The sequence below is a fragment of the Dendropsophus ebraccatus genome, chromosome 3, assembly GCF_027789765.1.
Source record: "Dendropsophus ebraccatus isolate aDenEbr1 chromosome 3, aDenEbr1.pat, whole genome shotgun sequence".
Taxonomy (NCBI): domain Eukaryota; kingdom Metazoa; phylum Chordata; class Amphibia; order Anura; family Hylidae; genus Dendropsophus; species Dendropsophus ebraccatus.
Genome location: NC_091456.1, coordinates 193,954,117 through 193,972,784, shown reverse-complemented (window position 1 = coordinate 193,972,784; position 18,668 = coordinate 193,954,117). Strand labels below are relative to the sequence as shown.

Below are 18,668 nucleotides of genomic sequence, written 5' to 3'. Positions count from 1 at the left end.
AGGCCCGGGCATGCTCCTGATGAGGTGGCCGCATGACCTCCCTACATCACCTGGGCATACTCCTGATGAGGTGGCTGTATGACCTTCCTACAAGGCCAGGGCATGCTCCTGATGAGGTGGCTGTATGACCTCCCTACAAGGAACAGGCATGCTCCTGATGAGGTGGCTGTATGACCTCCCTACAAGGCCCGGGCATGCTCCTGATGAGGTGTCTGTATGACCTCCCTATACCGCCCAGGCATGCTCCTGATGAGGTGTCTGTATGACCTCCCTACACCGCCCGGGCATGCTCCTGATGAGGTGGCTGTACGACCTCCCTACAAGGCCCAGGCATGCTCCTGATGAGGTGGCTCCCTACAAGGCCAGGGCATGCTCCTGATTAGGTGGCTGTATGACCTCCCTACAAGGCCCGGGCATGCTCCTGATGAGGTGTATGACCTCCCTACAAGGCCCGGCATGCTCCTGATGAGGTGGCTCCCTACAAGGCCAGGGCATGCTCCTGATTAGGTGGCTGTATGACCTCCCTACAAGGCCCGGGCATGCTCCTGATGAGGCGGTTGTATGACCTCCCTACAAGGCCTGGGCATGCTCCTGATGAGGTGTATGTATGACTTCCCTACAAGGCCCGGGCGTGCTCCTGATGAGATGGCCAATGGTCTCCTGAGGGATCTCCTCCCAGACCTGGACTAAAGCAGCCGCCAATTCCTGGACAGTCTGTGCTGCAACGTGACGTTGGTGGATGGAGGAGACATGATGTCCCAGATGTGCTCAATGGGATTCAGGTCTGGGGAACGGGCGGCCAGTCTATAGCTTCACTGCCTTCATCTTACAGGAACTGCTGACACACTCCAGCCACATGAGGTCTAGCACTGTCCTGCATTAGGATGAAACCAGGGCCAACCGCACCAGCATATGGTCTCACAAGGGCTGAGGGTCTCATCTCGGTACCTAATGGCAGTCAGGCTACCTCTGGCAGCACATGGAGGGCTGTGCGGCCCCCCCAAAAAAATACCACCCCACACCCACTGCCAAACCGCTCATGCTGAAGGATGTTGCAGGCAGATCGCTCTCTACGGCGTCTCCAGACTCTGTCACTTCTGCCACATGTGTTCAGTGTGAACCTGCTCTCATCCATGAAGAGCACAGGGTGCCAATGTCAAATTTGCCAATCCTGGTGTTCTCTAGTAAATGCCAACCGCCCTGTGGACGCCGGCCCCTCATACCATCCTCATGAAGTATGTTTCTGACAGTTTGAGCAGACACATGGATATTAATGGGCTGCTGGGGGCCATTTTACAGAAGGTAGTGGTACTGCTGCTGGGTTGTTGCCCTCCTACAGCCTCCTCCACGTCTCCTGGTGTACTGGCCTGTCTCCTGGTAGCGCCTCCAGCCTCTGGACACTACACTGACAGACAGAGCAAACACACACAAGTGGCTCAGGTAGTGCAGCTCATCCAGAATGGCACATTGCATTGATCCTGCGATCCTGGATGAGCTGCACTACCTGAGCCACTTGTGTGGGTTGTAGACACCACCTCATGCTACCTCTATGCGTGAGAGCTATAACAAAATACAAAAGTAACCAAAAAAAAAGCCAGAAGGGATGAGAACAGAGAAATGGAGTGTGGTCACCACCTGCAGAGTATCTCTTCTATAGGGTTGCCCTGCTATTTGCCGATAATTTATACCTTTTAATTGTTCCATTTGCACAAAAACAGGAGAAATTGTTTCACCATCAGTTTTGCGTTATAACCGGACATGGTGATTATACAAAGGTGCGATTGACTTGGAGTTATATTGTGTTATTTAAGTGTTCACTTTATTTTTTTTTTTGAGCAGTGTATGAGGCAAACACAGTAACTTGTCATTCAAATATTCTTAATTTTAGTTTAATTTTTTTCTGATCCACAAAATGGAAATACTGTCAACTTCCTTTCATCAAGACGTTTCACTAGATGTTTCCTCATGTCGCTACAACACTACACAGTATGTAATAGCAAACAGGCCACAATCACTACCACCTAAGGGTAAGTCTACACTGAGAATTAGGCAAAGAATTTCAAGCGAAATCCGTGTGTAATTTTATGCGTATTCCGCTTGAAATTCAGAAGTACAGAGCAACATCCCATTGTGTTCTGTAGTTGACGGTCAACACTTGATAAATCCTAACTATTTGTTGCCTTGAACTCTCTGCCATGCCAGTAAATGTTTATGAATCATATACTGTAACTTTGCTTCCATACGCTTCAGATGCTTCCATACGCTTCAGATACAACCCAGCGGTTACTGATCTGAAGCATTTGGTTTCCTGCCACAACATTTATGTCATTATGAGACGAGGAGGATGGTATCCACCAATTGATGTAAAGGAAACAGTCATGCCACATAAATTAGATATAAAATAACATTTAAAATGTCTTTTTTGGGCGTTTTTCAGGTTACCTTTTGGACCCGAACACAAACTTTATAGCTGAACGCCAGGTTCGGGTCCAAACGCACCTGCACCAGAAAGAAAGTGGTTTAGTAACTCCATTTCTTGCTGGGGTGCGTGGCAGGAATTGAGCTGGCTTCAATTCCCTGCAGTGTACGCCGAGCCGGAGCCCAGCACACATAAAGCTCAGTGTGGCAGGACTGGTGAAGAATGAAGACATTGGATGGTGAGTATGAAAACCTGCATCCCCCAACATACAAACACTGCGCCAGTCCCAGCAAGGAACTGGCATGGGTGCAGTGCGAGATCAGGAGCTCAACACCCATATATTTGACAGTTCTGCTCTTGCTCGAACTGGCCCACAGGGGAGCAGGGGAATCTCCCGGTGGGCCCCTAACCAAGAGGTGGGCCTCCCTGTTTAGCTCCAGGATGACATATAATCCCCTGGCACTGCTGCACACACCTGTGAGTTATGTGCACTCATTTGCAACTCCCTGCTTTATATGTAAACCTGCTGACAAGTTACTAGCAGGGAGCTAGCATCGCTGGTCACATACTCAGCTCTGTCGAAAGTCGCTATAATAATGTGAAAGGTTTGGCTCTGGTTATATCTGGTGTATGTTGGGTGGGCCCCTAGAATCAAATTCCCTGGTGGGCAGACGGTAACCCAGTCCAACACTGTTTCTTCTCCTTACAGTGTGCGGCCTCCTGTAAGTTTCATTGAGTGGCATTGGCGGCACACCCTCAGCCGCTGATTGGCTCAGCAGACACTGCAGAAGAGGCAAAACATGCCAAAAAAACCCACGCCATTCACAGAAGCAGTGGTGTTTTTGAGACAAACAGAATTTCATTGAACTTTATGGGAAAGAAACGCAACAGTTTGCAGAAGTAAAATGCCACACCCCTGAGCACGCTGCGTTTTGGAAAAAGGCGCAGACTCTCCCATTGTAAATGATAGAAGGCAGGAGTTGGCGCCGGGTTTGTCCGAAATCTCAGCACCGATTACGTAGTGTGAAGGGGGGCCTTTGAAAAACACCAAGTATGTATAGCATTACATAAATTTCCATTGACTTCCAGTTTACATCTGCCCGCTCACGTTTTTCAGAAAATTTAAGGCAGTGTGAAACCAGACTAAGGGCCCTATAACACGGGACGATTATCGTGCAAAAAATCGTTATATCATTAGAAGTTAAACAATAATCATTCTGTGTAATTGCAGGCAAGGATTGAAAAATCGTTCGTATGTCGTTGATCGTTGATTTAGATCTGAACCTAAAATTATCGATAATCGTTCGCTATAATTCAGCATTCGTTCGCTCAAATTCTGCATTTTCCGTGTAATTGCACATTGTTCATTGTTTTGATGGGATCAGAAGGGATAAACGATCATAGTTACAATCGTAATAACGATTGTATCTAACGACCATGGTTCTGTGTAATATGGAACGATTTCAGGTTAACGATAAACAATCTCATTTGCGATCGTTTATCGTTAGTCGTTAAAAATCCCTCCATGTAATAGGACCCTAAGGGTCCTATTACAAGGCACGATTTTTAACGATTAACAATAAACGATCGCAAACAAGATTTTTATCGTTAATCTAAAATCGTTCACCATATTACACAGAACGATGGTCGTTAGTTACGATTGTTACTATAATCGTTTACTCCATCTGATCCAAGCAAAACAATGGACAATGTGCAATTACATGGAACGATTAGTAAAAAAATGCGGAACCTGAGCGAACGAATGTGGAATTATAGCGAACGATTAACGATAATTTTAGGTTCAGATCTAAATAAACGATCAACGACATACGAACGATTTTTCGAGCGTTGCCTGCAATTACACAGAACGATTATCAGCCGTGTAATAGGGCCCTAAGAGTTTCACAGTAAGGCCATGTACACACGGTACTTCAGATGACCTATCCAGCCGCAGTGTTTTGATGCGGGCGCATCAGCGTGCGCCCGCAACAGAACTCCTCCTAGCACACAATGAAGCAAGCTTCATTGTGTGAACTGATAGAACTTTCTGCAGCCTCAATTCACTGAACTGCGCCCGCAGAACACTGACATGTCAGTTGTTTGCGGCGCCATATGGGATCCTGGACGGAGCGTATAATATGGGGAGACTTATCAAAGGGTGTAAAATTTAGACTGATGCAAACTGGCCACAGCAACCAATCACTGCTCAGCTTCCAGCTGGTGGAAGGAAAGATGAGCTGTGATTGGTTGCTGGGGGAAGTTTGCACCAGTCTAAATGTTACACCCTTTGATAAATCTCCCCCTATGTGTATACGCTCCGGCCGGGATCCCGTAAGGCAACATGAGGCTGGTCCATTCGTACAAAGTACGGCTGTTGGTGCCGATGGCAACAACGGCTGTACATTTACGATGTGTGAACATAGCCTAATATTGTAAATTTTCACATACATTTTTTTTAGGCACCAGTTAAAAGGACAACTCCGGGCAGGTAATTTTTTTGGGGGAAAAATGAGAGCACATTATTTTTTTCAGCCTCCCCGGCTCCAGCACTGATGCCACGTACTGTTGCTGTGGTCCCCGGCCGCTTCCTGTTAGAGAGATAAGAGAAACAGATTGCTGAACTCAGGGAGACCAGCCAAAAGACAACACTGCCGGCTGCTAGTGAAAGCGCTCAATGCAGTGAAGTCCTAGGTGCATTGCCCCCTGGGAAACATGAATATGCAAAAGAGGAGCCCGTGGAGCCTCATTGAAGAGCCTCAAAACACAGGACTAGCCAGATATCCCTCCGGGAAGGACCCAGCCAAGGGGCAGCTCCTGTTAGGGGGCAACACCCCGAAACAGCTGTATGTGGATGGTTACCTAGCCTTGGTTTATCCATTGTCATTACATTGACTTATAGGGCCGCTTAGTATGGTGGTTTTGGTGGTTTCCTTACAGGAGCCACCCCTTGGCTGGGTCCTTCCCGGAAGGATATCTGGCTAGTCCTGTGTTTTGAGATTCTTCAATGAGGCTCCACGGGCTCTTCTTTTGCATATTCCTGTTAGAGAGGGAACCTGGAATGTGACGTGTCAGAGCAGCTGTAACAGGGTCGCGTCTCGACCGCTGACTGGCTAAGCGTCCTGGACATGTCCCGACCCGAAACCCCTCTCTAACCAGGAAGTGACCCCTTACAAAGGCTAAATGTTAGGAAGCCCCCTATAAATCATCCCATTTTATGAAACTGTACCTCTGAAAGTGTTCAAATTTACACTCGGAATGTTTTTAACCTTTGAGGAGAGTCAGAGATAAAAGCAGATTGTGTAAGAAAAGTAAAAAATCTCCATTTTCTTTGCCAATATTGACCAAATATCTGTGGTAACGCAGCAACTAATACCAGAGAAATGCAGCGACATATTTATTGCCCTGATTCTGCAGTCTCTAAGAATATCTCATATGTGGCCTCAGGCGTGAAGGGGCTCCTGGATTTTGAAGCCTCCTTCTTTGTATTTGGGCATTTTCCACAAAACCTCTTCAGTTTGGCAGAGGCTCTGAGGGGCCAAAATACAAGAGACACATAAGAGACGTGTACAGCAATTTTCCCCGAGTATGAAAATAACCCATATGGGTGTAAGGCAGGGCTCCGAGGGATGGGGCGCTTTTGGAGACTTGGGATTCGGCTGGAATGGATATCGAGAGCCATGATTCGATAACATGTCCCCCATGATACCAGGACAGTGGAAACCCCCCACAAGTGACCCCATTTCGGACCCCATTTAGAATAGTGACAATAAAAAAAGCACCCCCCCCACACACACATGCAAACAATTTTTTACACAATTTCTTCTGAATATAGTGATACCTGATATGCAAGTCTACATGTAAAACATGATTGGCTACAAATTAAGTTATTATTAGGAGGGAAAAGTCTTCTGGCCCTGTGACTTCTATCACCTAGATGAGATGGAAGGACTGGGATTGGAGCTGCACACTCCTCAGCCCCTATGGTCGCAGCTTTATTTCTATCCATCATCCGTGGGACTAAAATGGATGAATTTCCTTTCATGTTTTATTAGACGATAAAAAAATTTGAAAAAAAGGTGACTGTCCTGTGTGAGCTCGTTGATAACACGTTCCGCTTTTCATTTGTGAGTTTTTTCGTGTTCCGCTAGAGATGACTTTTTTCTAAACGACTTCAGACATATGGCGCATGAAAACTGTTTCTCCCCCGTGTGGATACTTTGGTGCCTTAGAAGATTGGATTTTTGGGTAAAACATTTCCCACATTCTGAACATGAAAAAGGCTTCTCTCCTGTGTGAATTTTTTGATGCTCAACAAGATTTGATTTTCCAGTAAACCGTTTTCCACATTCTAAACATACAAAAGGCTTCACCCCTGTGTGAATTCTCTGATGTTCAACAAGATTTGATTTTTGGCCAAAAGATTTCCCACACTCAGAACATGAAAATGGCTTCTCCCCTGTGTGAATTTTTTGATGACTTATATACAGTGATTTTCGAGCAAAAGATTTCCCACATTCTGCACATGAAAATAATTTCACCCCTGTGTGAATTCTATCATGTATAGTGAGCTGTGATTTTACAGAAAAACTTTTTCCACATTCTGCACATGAAAATGGCTTCTCTCCTGTGTGACATCTTTGATGTGTAACAAGATGTGATTTCAACGTGAAAAATTTCCCACATTCCGGACATGGAAATGGCTTCTCTCCTGTATGAGATCTTTGATGCGTAACAAGATCTGCTTTTAAAGTAAAACATTTCCCACACTCTGAACATGGAAATGGCTTCTCTCCTGTGTGAAATCGTTTATGTGTAACAAGACTTGATTTGTACGTAAAACACTTTCCACATTCTAGACATGAAAATGGCTTCTCTCCTGTATGAATCCTTTGATGATCAATTAGCTTTGATTTCCGATTAAAACACTTCCCACATTCTGAACATGAAAATGGTTTCTTTGCTGCATGAACACAATTTTCTGGCTGAACATCCTTTCTATCACTTTCTTTTTTCTTAGAAGCCCGTAATGGATCAGTAGATGAGACTTGTATAACAGGATGAGATGGTAGATCTTTGCTGTGAGGGGCTGGGGGTATATCTGGGGTAATAGAATGTTCTTCATATGTATCTTGTGTGATCTGACCATCTGCTGTAATATCTGGAGATATCTGATGTCCCTCTGATCTCCGGGGACACTCAGCTGCCAAGAAGAAACTCATTCTATTAGTGAGGAGTAATATAACGGTGCGGCTTCTGCAGATATCGCTCGTCTTATTTATAGAAAATCTCTAAGTGCAGCTTTCCCAGAATTCCTCCTCATTCTCCCCATCTGATCCCACATTCCCGACACATTTTGTTGGCCTCCTGCTATCTTCCTCAGCTCCTCCTCCTTTCCTCTGCTCTGGTATAACCTCACTACTGAAGAATCATCTCTTCCTCCATTCTGTGCTGCTGACTACCGGCCCATCTCTAATCTTAGCCCCTTTTTAACATGGTCTGATATTAAGAATGAAGCAGGTCGGCGCTCGCTTCCTCCTCATTCCCCACTCAGTCTGGGCTATTACACACACAGCCATTGAACCGAGGACCGCAGGGAGCTACAGGCCCAACGATTCTTAGATCGTTCAGGTGGCCAATAGAAGAGAGCAGCTATTGCGATCAGGATTTTAGACATCAAACATGTTGGCTGATCCTTGCCTTTCAACATGAGCTATTACAGGAAACGATTATCGACCAAGTACAGCGGATAATCCTTTCCTATAATAGGGCCCTTCTTGAAATTGCTGGAATGTCCGTTCTTCTCTCATATAATCGTCCATTTCTCTTAGGGTACTATTACACCAAGCGATTTTTTGACGACTAATGATAAAATCTCAAACGACTGCTATGGCAAATGACCCGCAATCATTTGCCCAATTACACGATCGTTACTTATAATAGTTCTTGCAGTCGTTTTGTCATCGCTATTGCGTATGTTTCAGCTATGACTTCTTATTACACCGAACGATGTGCGAATGATCAAACGATAAAAATAGGTCCGAATTCTATCAGACGACCAACGATTTCTCGTTGGTCGTTTAATCGTTGTCTGCTATTACACGCAACGATTATCGTTTAAATCCAAACAATCTAACGATTTTTCGATCAATAATCGTCCCGTGTAATACGACCCTTACAGTCTGGTTTTTACAGCTACGCAACTTAAGGTGCTAAAGTCTCAGATCATCTATTAAAGACTAAAAAGACTGTGAACAATTTGTGACTTTTTGGATTCTCCAGCCATGACCGACAGCACATTCCAAATCTGCTACAACTCACATCTACAACTACAGTGGGGACAGAGAGGAACATACAGCAGAGACGGAACAGATAGAGATATAGTTACCTGTAGTGATGTCCTCCTTATACTGATCATCACTGATCATATCTGTCTCTTCTTCTTTTACAATAATGTTAATAAAGTTCCCATCTTCCCCCTGATGTGTAGGCTGTAAAAAAATATTGTAAAAGTCATCAGACAGGAGAAGTCAGGTGGGATGTACAGATAATAGGGAACATCTCCATCTACCTGATCCTGAGGGAGAAGAGGACGGGGACATCTCTCTGGTGCTGTTCTCTTACTGGATCTGACTGGAGGGAACACATACAGAGACTGAATTCATTCTTTCCATCCAGATAATACAGAGAGGAGGTGTGTATATAGTCCTGTCTATTACCTGCTGATGGGAGGGGCTGCTGATCCTCCAGCATCACATCCTTGTACCGATCCTTGTGTCCTTCTACATACTCCCACTCCTCCATGGAGAAATAGACCGCCACGTCCTGACACCTTATAGGAACCTGACACACACAATGATCACACAGTCATCCCCCCCACCCCTCCAGTGGTGTTACTGTATAATGTCCCAGCATTCCCAGCAGCCACAGTCTCACCTCTCCACTCAGCAGCTCCACCATCTTGTTGGTGACTTCTAGGATCTTCTCTTCCTCGATTTCCTCATGTATCAGGGGCCCCGGGATTGGGCTCAGGGTTCTTCCCCATCCTTCACCCCCAGGGGCCCCACAGCGCCCACTAGAGGACTTCTTCACTACTGTGTAATCCTGTGTATGGAGAGACACATTACTATCACTCCATCCATTCCCAGAATCCCTCACCTCTCCAGTCCTATCCATCTGTTATTCCATAGATAAGAATGATGTCATGATGACATCACTCCCAGAATCCCTCACCTCTCCAGTCCTATCCATCTGTTATTCCATAGATAAGAATGATGTCATGATGACATCACTCCCAGAATCCCTCACCTCTCCAGTCCTATCCATCTGTTATTCCATAGATAAGAATGATGTCATGATGACATCACTCCCAGAATCCCTCACCTCCCCAGTAAGCAGGAAGAGTATGTGTAGGGTGAGGGCTATTATCCTCTCGGCCATCTTGTCTCTGTCTCTCTCCATGGTTGATCGGTCGCTCTGGAGAATTATCAGTAGAGGATCCTGTAATGTGTGGAGAGAAGATGAGACAAAGTAACATCAAATACAGTCACTACCTCAGCGGCTCCGGTCACAGAGCAGTAATATTGTGTTAGAGGCTGCAGTGTGTATAGCTTTAGTGGAAGAATGTGCGGTGGCAGGAAATGTTATATTGCAAAATTATGTAACTGTATTAAAGCAATTTATTTTAAAAACCTTTTCTCCAGAATACTCCTTTAAGATGGTGGTCACCACATAGTAAGTGACATCATACAGCCAAGAAGGGTGTCGGTTACTGGTCTTACCTTTCCTGGGGTATACGATGGTGAAGACCGATTTGGTGGCAGGTAAGGGGGCAGGGTGAGTATATAAGGGATGGTCAGGCTGGAGAGATCAGTAACATCATAGTGAAGAGCTTAAAATATCAGCTGTAATTTATGTTCCAAACTGCTGACAGTGCTAAGGGGCATTTATATGTTCCGTGATTATGATCCGTACACGGAAGATGTGCTATGGACCGAAATCACAGACCTCCCAGCATCATGTATAATTATGATGCCAGGAGCTGTTTAAATCCTCCCGGTATTGTGCTGACCCAGCTGTCCAAAAAAACTGTTCTCTTTTATCTGTCGCCTTAGCTTTATACACGGTGGATGTCGGCTGCTAATTACACCAAACACTCACCGACAAAGGACAAGTATGGAGATAGCCACCATATGACCGCTTACACCATGAGACAGGGTAGGGATGTTCTCCCATACCTGATCTTCGTTTGTGTAATCGAGGCCACTTGGAGCTGTATGCTGCGTTTACACAGAACGATATTTCGCCCAATCAATCGTTTAACGATTTGGAAGCAACGATTTGGTTTTTATAACGATCAGCGTTTAGGCGAATAAATCGTTAGAAAAACCGTTAGAAAATTCGTAAAAAAAATCTTTATTGCGGTCTTTAAGCCCATCTTTCACATAGGGTGAATCTTTAAAAGACTTAACACGAAGCAATCTGCAAATTTTTAGCGAACGTCGAATTGAGAACATGTTGAAAGATCAAAATCAACGATTTTTCGCTCGTCTCTTGATCTTTTTCTGTATTTACACGGAACGATTATCGCTCAAATGTGATCGCTATCGCGAAAATTCGAAAAATTCGAGGAAAACAGCACCACACCCATACTCAGGTTGTGTGTGGTATTACAAATTGCCTCCATTCGCTTCAATAGAATTGAGCTGAGATCCCACGCACAGCCTGAGAGAGGCATTTGTCCCTCCGTGATCTCTGTATCCGGCAGCCAGGAGATAGAATGGTTGATACAGACAGAGCAATGTAGGGGCCTGCTCACACTATGGAATTTTAAGCGGAGTCCGCGCAAATTCCTTAGTGCGAACGGAAACTTATAACAAAAAGTCTGAAGTTTTGCAAGTACAGTAAATAACAATCTGAAATTATACAAGTAATAAACCAAAACAATCCCAATGTGTATGAAGCGTCCGGTCTCCGGGATTATTAATAACGGTTATACAGCCGCTTCTATGTCCCCAAACTACAACTAATCCCATAATAATAATAATAATAATAATAATAATAATAATAATATTCCTCACACAGAGACATAAAATGGTGACAAGAAGTAACAAGTTCTCCCTCCTGTGCTGCCTCAATAGGAGAAAAAGGTTCAAAACCACCAGATGCTGAAGGGGTTAATAATCCTCCTGCTGTCCCCCAGCTCCTTCAGTGACTCCACACATCCCTCCACCTGCAGAGCTGTACAGGAGCCTCCCTTGTGCTTCCAGGACCTGCCATGATGTCACAGTCATGTGATCAGTCACATGGAGGAGGAGGAGTCACATGAACAGGGGCTGCTAAGTGTATGAAGGACTCTGTGTGTGATGTGTGTGGAGCAGAGCTGTGTATGTGTGTGAGATGGTGAAACAACCAGAGAGATGTAACTGTGTATAATAGTCTGATATATGGTTTAAGGGTGCCTTCACACAGGACGGATCCTGTGGGAGTATGTCTGCCCATAGACTTTACAGGGCAGGGATCCGCATTGGATGTCGCTGCGAGAAATCCGCTGAGGATCTGTCCTGTGTGAAGGCCCCCCTAAACTGACATTCTGCATTTGGCCACAAGATGTCGCTGTTTTGCAGTACACAGCCTGTATTGTTAAGGCTGTGCTGTTGTCAAGGGAGACAAACCTGGCAGTTGGAAGATGTGACCTGAGGGAAGAAGAAGGAGCTGAGGGAAGACTGCAGCAGCCATTTTAGGAGGGCTGGCTATAGTAGATGCAAACTGAGACCTGATGCCATCTACATGAAGCATATATCTTCTGGGACCCCCTAACTGCTGTGGAGAGCAGCTAAACTAGTCTGTGACTGGGTCCTGTTGAGAGATTCTCTGAGACAGCATAGGAGCTGTGTCAAATCCAGTTGTGAACAGAAATTGCCATCTTTGCTACAAAACCTTGGCAAGAGGGGCCCCCTTATTCAGTAACCATGTAAAGGAGACCAGAGTCAGTAAGCGTGCACGCTAAACTTTCTGGGACAGATATTGGGCCTGTAGATAGTTTAGTCAGGGCTATTGTCTGTCACAGGCCACATTATATTGTGTAAGGAACATCCCAGAACACTGCCATTTGTCTTGTTATATTATTACTTGTGGTTCGATAACATTGTAAACAGTTTATAAGATTGTAAGCTGCTGTGCTACACCACAAATGCCCATGAAACGCACCCACACATATTGGTTCCTGTTTATTTAGGGGATCAGTAGGTATATGGCGGCCTATCTGAGCTAGTAGGTAAAGTTAATGTGTGTGTATTCATATCACATATTTCCGGGTGACACGTGTGTAGCACTGGGGCCTTGGCCTAAGCCTAATTGTATATAACTTTGCTATATTTAAGTTGCTAGTACCTTTGGTACCTTAGTATGTTTCAGTAAAGTGCAGTTTTCTTTAAAGCGACTCTGTACCCCCTCTCCCCCCCCCCAACTACTAAATAAGAAGTTTACTCGTTGAAATGCCGTGTCTCCAGCCAGCGTTAATCGTAACTGCGCCTGCGCGGGATACGTGCGCTACGGCGCTCAACTGCGCATGCGCTACGTCGACGACGAACGGATGGAAAGAGCGTAAGCCGGCGTGCTCAGCTTGACCCGCAATGAGGCGACGATGACCCCTGACGTCACGGCAACGGCAACAGGGGGTTAGAAGCACGGCGCAGGCGCTAAAGCAACTTCTCTTGTGAGTGGAACCAGAGGAGGAGGAGACACACACCGGGACCACACAGGCGGGGCTTAATCTGGGCACGAAGGCTCTGGGACCCTTCCTTAGACACGGCATTTCCACAAGTAAACTTCATATTTCACACGAAAGAAATCCACAAACCAAACACATGAATGGACTTCACATGAGCAACAAACAGGTATAAGTAGTTGGGGGGGGGGGGGGAGTGGGTACAGAGTCGCTTTAAACTGGTGTTGGAGCCGCTTTCCTTGTTTGGGACTTGGCTGTATCCTGGGGAGGCCACCCCAATACATGTCTTACAACTTTGTGTACTCGGCAGGATGCAGCGACCATTATGGATGAGGACAAGGCAGGAGATCATCCCCTGCGGCAGTGGCTTTGGCCCCGGGGCCAATTTAGGGTGTCCCAGCACAACAAGGTCCATTTGTCTTAACACCGTCGGGTCAACTGGCCCTGATGCCTGCCCAAGTACAGTATGCTCCTGTGGGGGCACTATAGCAGTATCTTCTCAAATTTGATGGCAAAAATACATTGCAGGACTGGACTGAAAGGGTGCGCAGTGCAGTTAATGTGTAACCTTGACCCAGAACTGCACAGAGATAGCGCTAGAGCCCTTGAGGGTGACATTAGAAAACCATGATGCTACGGCCCGAGTCTGAGGGGGACACCCTTGAAAAAAAATTATTTTTGTTAGAGGCAACACAAGGGGGGCATACCAAATTAGTACAACTGCGAAGCCAATTCTTTAACCGACTACAAAGGGAGGGTTAGACCTTAATGCATTACTGCAGTAATGCGAGACCCTGATTTCATGGGAGCCTTCTAAGGGGTGGACTACTATACTACTGACTACTATAAGACCAGTTCATTATGAGGCTATCTAATAAGTTCCTACAGGACAAATAACCTGGAGATGACCCAGATGACCATTGATCTGATGTTCTACAGTGTCTACCTATCCTCTGTAAAGAGCTCACACATGTGATTATGAAAGCAGTGAGTAGCACCCTAGCAACAGGGAGTCGTTTGGGGTCCGAAGACTCAGAGTCCCTAAAAGATATAGTCCAGGCCCTGCGGAGAGAACTCAAAGAACTTTGGCAGGAAGTGTTCCAGATAATGGTGGGACTGCCCGAGGCTCCAGAAATTACCTCAACTACCTGTGCCACTCCAGCCAGGTTAACCAGAGTTCGGGGGTCCACCTAATGGGGCTCATCTGGTATGCAAGGACCTAGAGGGCCCATCTGTTAGGCTTGTCGACAGTATGGTCATATTGCCAGAGGGTGCCCTGTACAGAAGGAAATAGAGGCAGCAGAAACCTCCAACCTTAGTCAGTTACCCATGTACCAGGATGTGGTACACTCAAGTGGGGTGGCAGCCAGGATGTTGCTGGTGCTGGGAAAGACATTGGCTGATTGGGAAAGAGTCCAAGACGGCTGCCTGGATTTACCAAAAGTGAAACAATGGGTCCGGACCAAGGTCTGGCCCCAGCTAGAAGAGCGGGCCCGAATGACTCCAGAAGGCCAAAAACTGAGTATTACTCAGGGCCTCCTCTGTTGGACTATATACTATAAGTCAGAACTGCAGTACCGGCAGCAGATTGTTATTCCCATGTCATTGGGACCGAAGGTTGCTCAGGAAGCCCACGAGAGGGACGTCCACTTTGGGAGCGACGAAATGTACAAATGGCTCCAACGGTTAGTGTATTGCCACCACTTGGTTGAGATGGTGAACAAGGCATGTCTCAAGTGTCTGCTCTGTGGACTGAGTAAGAGTACCAAACAGCGGGTTCCTGTGGATCTGCTGGACCCACCACCAAGAAGTACCACTACATGGGTGCAAGACCACCACCGCCAGCTGAGAGAGGTGCACAAGGTTGTGGGGCAGCGCCTGAGACAAGTGATGCACCCCAACTAGAGACCTTTGCTAAAGGATGGGTATGCTGCGGGCGACCGAGTGAAGGTCCAGGCCAAATTGCTATCTGGGAAATTGGATGTGCGGTGGAAGGTGGCCCTGTATACAGTGAAGAGGAGGGTAGACCCCGCCATCCTAGTCTATGAGGTGGAGCCAATAGGAACTGGGGGACCCTGCACAGCCAGCAGCTCCTCTCCCAATAAATGTGCCTGATGCCCTTGAGTATGTAACTCTGCGTAAGACAACCAGGCCCAATGCTGGTATACCCCCACAGCACAAGATGAGTTTCTATGGGAAGGGTTGGTGAGGATGACAACCTCTAGTGGGGTGATATGTGAGATGGCGAAACAACCAGAGAGATGTAACTGTGTATAATAGTATAACTGAAATTCTGTACATGTAGCTGAGCTGTATATGTGTAATGTACATGTAGCTGAGCTGTATGTGTGTAATGTACATGTAGCTGAGCTGTATATGTGTAATGTACATGTAGCTGAGCTGTATATATGTAATGTACATGTAGCTGAGCTGTATGTGTGTAATGTACATGTAGCTGAGCTGTATGTGTGTAATGTACATGTAGCTGAGCTGTATATGTGTAATGTACATGTAGCTGTGCTGTATGTGTGTAATGTACATGTAGCTGAGCTGTATATGTGTAATGTACATGTAGCTGAGCTGTATATGTGTAATACACATGTAGCTGAGCTGTATGTGTGTAATGTACATGTAGCTGAGCTGTATGTGTGTAATGTACATGTAGCTGAGCTTTATATGTGTGTAATGTACATGTAGCTGAGCTGTATGTGTGTAATGTACATGTAACTGAGCTGTATGTGTGTAATGTACATGTAGCTGAGCTGTATGTGTGTAATGTACATGTAGCTGAGCTGTATGTGTGTAATGTACATGTAGCTGAGCTGTATGTGTGTAATGTACATGTAGCTGAGCTGTATGTGTGTAATATACATGTAGCTGAGCTGTATATGTGTGTAATGTACATGTAGCTGAGCTGTATATGTACACAGTACGGCTGCGTTCACACTACGTATATTTCAGTCAGTGTTGCAACCAAAACCAGGAGTGGATTAAAAACACAGAAAGGTTCTGTTCACACAATGATGTAATTGAGTGGATGGCCGCCATATAACAGTAAATAACTGCTATTATTTCAATATAACAGCCGTTGTTTTATAATAACAGCAAATATTTGCCATTAAATGACGGCCATCCACTCAATTTCAACATTGTGTGAACAGAGCCTTTCTGTGTTTTTAATCCACTCCTGGTTTTGTTTGCAATACTGACTGAAATATACTGACTGAAATATACGTAGTGTGAACGCAGCTTAGAGCTGTATATGTGTAATGTACATGTAGCTGAGCTGTATGTGTGTAATGTACATGTAGCTGAGCTGTATATGTGTAATGTACATGTAGCTGAGCTGTATATGTGTAATGTACATGTAGCTGAGCTGTATATGTGTAATGTACATGTAGCTGAGCTGTATATATGTGTAATGTACATGTAGCTGAGCTGTATATGTGTAATGTACATGTAGCTGAGCTGTATATGTGTGTAATGTACATGTAGCTGAGCTGTATGTGTGTAATGTAGCTGAGCTGTATGTGTGTAATGTAGCTGAGCTGTATATGTGTAATGTAGCTGAGCTGTATATGTGTAATGTACATGTAGCTGAGCTGTATATGTGTAATGTACATGTAGCTGAGCTGTATATGTGTGTGTAATGTACATGTAGCTGAGCTGTATATGTGTAATGTACATGTAGCTGAGCTGTATGTGTGTAATGTACATGTAGCTGAGCTGTATATGTGTAATGTACATGTAGCTGAGCTGTATATGTGTAATGTACATGTAGCTGAGCTGTATGTGTACACAGTAGGGCTGGGTTCACACTATGTATTTTTGAGGCTGTATGTTTGCGGCTGTATAGCAACCAAAACCAGGAGTGGATTGAAAACACAGAAAGGCTCTGTTCACATAATGTTGTAATTGAGTGGATGGCCGCCATTTAATGGCAAATATTTGCTGTTATTTTAAAACAACGGCTGTGGTATTGAAATAATGGCCGTTATTTACTGTTATATGGCGGCCATCCACTCAATTTCAACATTGTGTGAACAGATCCTTTCTGTGTTTTCAATCCACTCCTGGTTTTGGTTGCTATGAGGACCTGACATGAGGACCAAATACTGCCTGAAATATACATAGTGTGAAACCAGCCTAGAGCTGTATATGTGTATTGTACATGTAGCTGAGCTGTATGTGTACACAGTAGAGCTGTATATGTGTAATGTACATGTAGCTGAGCTGTATGTGTACACAGTAGAGCTGTATGTGTGTAATTTACATGTAGCTGAGCTGTATATACCAATACTGTTACCAGTGATTCAAGCTGACACTATGTTGTAAGCTTGAATCATTGGTAACAGTGGTATTGGGATACGTTATCTACAATACAGGAATAGTCAGCATCTATTACTGTTAGCTATCTTAGTCTGCCACCTAGTGGCCGTACATTCAACCCTGCTGTCATAAACCAGTTTCAGTGCTGATCCTTATCTGTCAACACTGTATACTTGTGTTAGGGCCCTATTCCACAGTAACGATAATCGGCCAGATCGGCCCCATTTGGCCCGATTCAGCCGATTATCGTTCGGTGACATAGAGAGAACGATCAGCCGATGATCGTGTCATCGGCTAATCGTTCATTTAGGGCCAGACCTAAAATCATTGTTTCCCCACCGCGCATTGCTATGTTTGAATAGCGGTGCGCGGCGGGCGACCGACGATTTGACAGGCTGCAGCATCCTACATTACCTGTCAGGTCTTCTCCGCGCTGTGTTCATCCCCGGGTCCTGCGCGCTCTATCTTCAGAATGCTGACGGAGCGCTCAGCCAATCACAGGCCGGGACCGCCGCGGCCTGTGATTGGCTGAGCTTGGCCGGTCAGCTGACCGGCCATTCTGAAGATAGGGCGCGCGGGACCTGGGGATGAAGACAGCGCGGAGAAGACCTGACAGGTAATGTATGATGCTGCAAGGAGATTGGTAACAATGCCCTCGCAGCCCTCGCTCAACAATCATTGGGCCGTGGAATAGGCCCAGTAAACGAGCGGCGATCTAGCAGATCGCCGCTTATTTACATTGTTTATCGGGCTCTCCTCGGCCCGTGGAATAGGACCCTTACACTAGTAACTATCCTCCTGTACACCTGTGCACATTTTAGAATATAATTTCATTAAAAGTTACATTTTATATCTTTTGGGATCTTTATAGCATAGGATTCTTTTTGTTACTCACTAATTGTACCAAACAGGGCGAACCCCTGTTATATATGTTTGTGAGATACTGGGCAGTGTCTTTCTACATGTTGGCTCTGGGGACAATCTACAATGATTCTAATTAGAGATGAGTGAATTTACAGTAATAAAGTGAAGTCCTTCATTAACTTATTGGCCGGCTGCCTTATAACTCTGTGCCTGGAGAGCGAGGAAGTGAAATAAAAAAAAAAAAAAAAATACAGTAACAAAATAGAAACAGATTAGAATAAAAGAACATGTTTTAGCATCTGACTTGTCCTGGTAGAGACAGCTTACATA

The 18,668-nt window shown here is 45.3% G+C and overlaps 2 protein-coding genes across 2 annotated transcripts in view; both read right to left on the bottom strand.

Moving 5' to 3' along the window:
* The window catches only part of LOC138786650 (zinc finger protein 585A-like), a 214,893-nt gene extending 205,547 nt beyond the window's left edge, over positions 1 to 9,346 (bottom strand). Inside the window, exon 1 of the mRNA XM_069963629.1 lies at positions 9,136 to 9,346. Within this exon, the coding sequence (XP_069819730.1) occupies positions 9,136 to 9,220 (85 nt within the window). The 5' untranslated portion in view covers positions 9,221 to 9,346. The remainder of the gene's footprint in view (positions 1 to 9,135) is intronic.
* Positions 6,205 to 7,638, bottom strand: LOC138787607 (gastrula zinc finger protein XlCGF26.1-like). The gene has a single exon (XM_069964948.1). It carries the CDS (start codon positions 7,636 to 7,638, stop codon positions 6,538 to 6,540), a length of 1,101 nt encoding a protein of 366 aa, XP_069821049.1. The 3' UTR covers positions 6,205 to 6,537.
* Positions 9,347 to 18,668: the final 9,322 nt, after the last annotated feature.

Bases quoted from the DNA above. Each gene is read 5' to 3' on its own strand.
- LOC138787607 (XM_069964948.1), bottom strand. From the start codon at position 7,638: ATGAGTTTCTTCTTGGCAGCTGAGTGTCCCCGGAGATCAGAGGGACAT.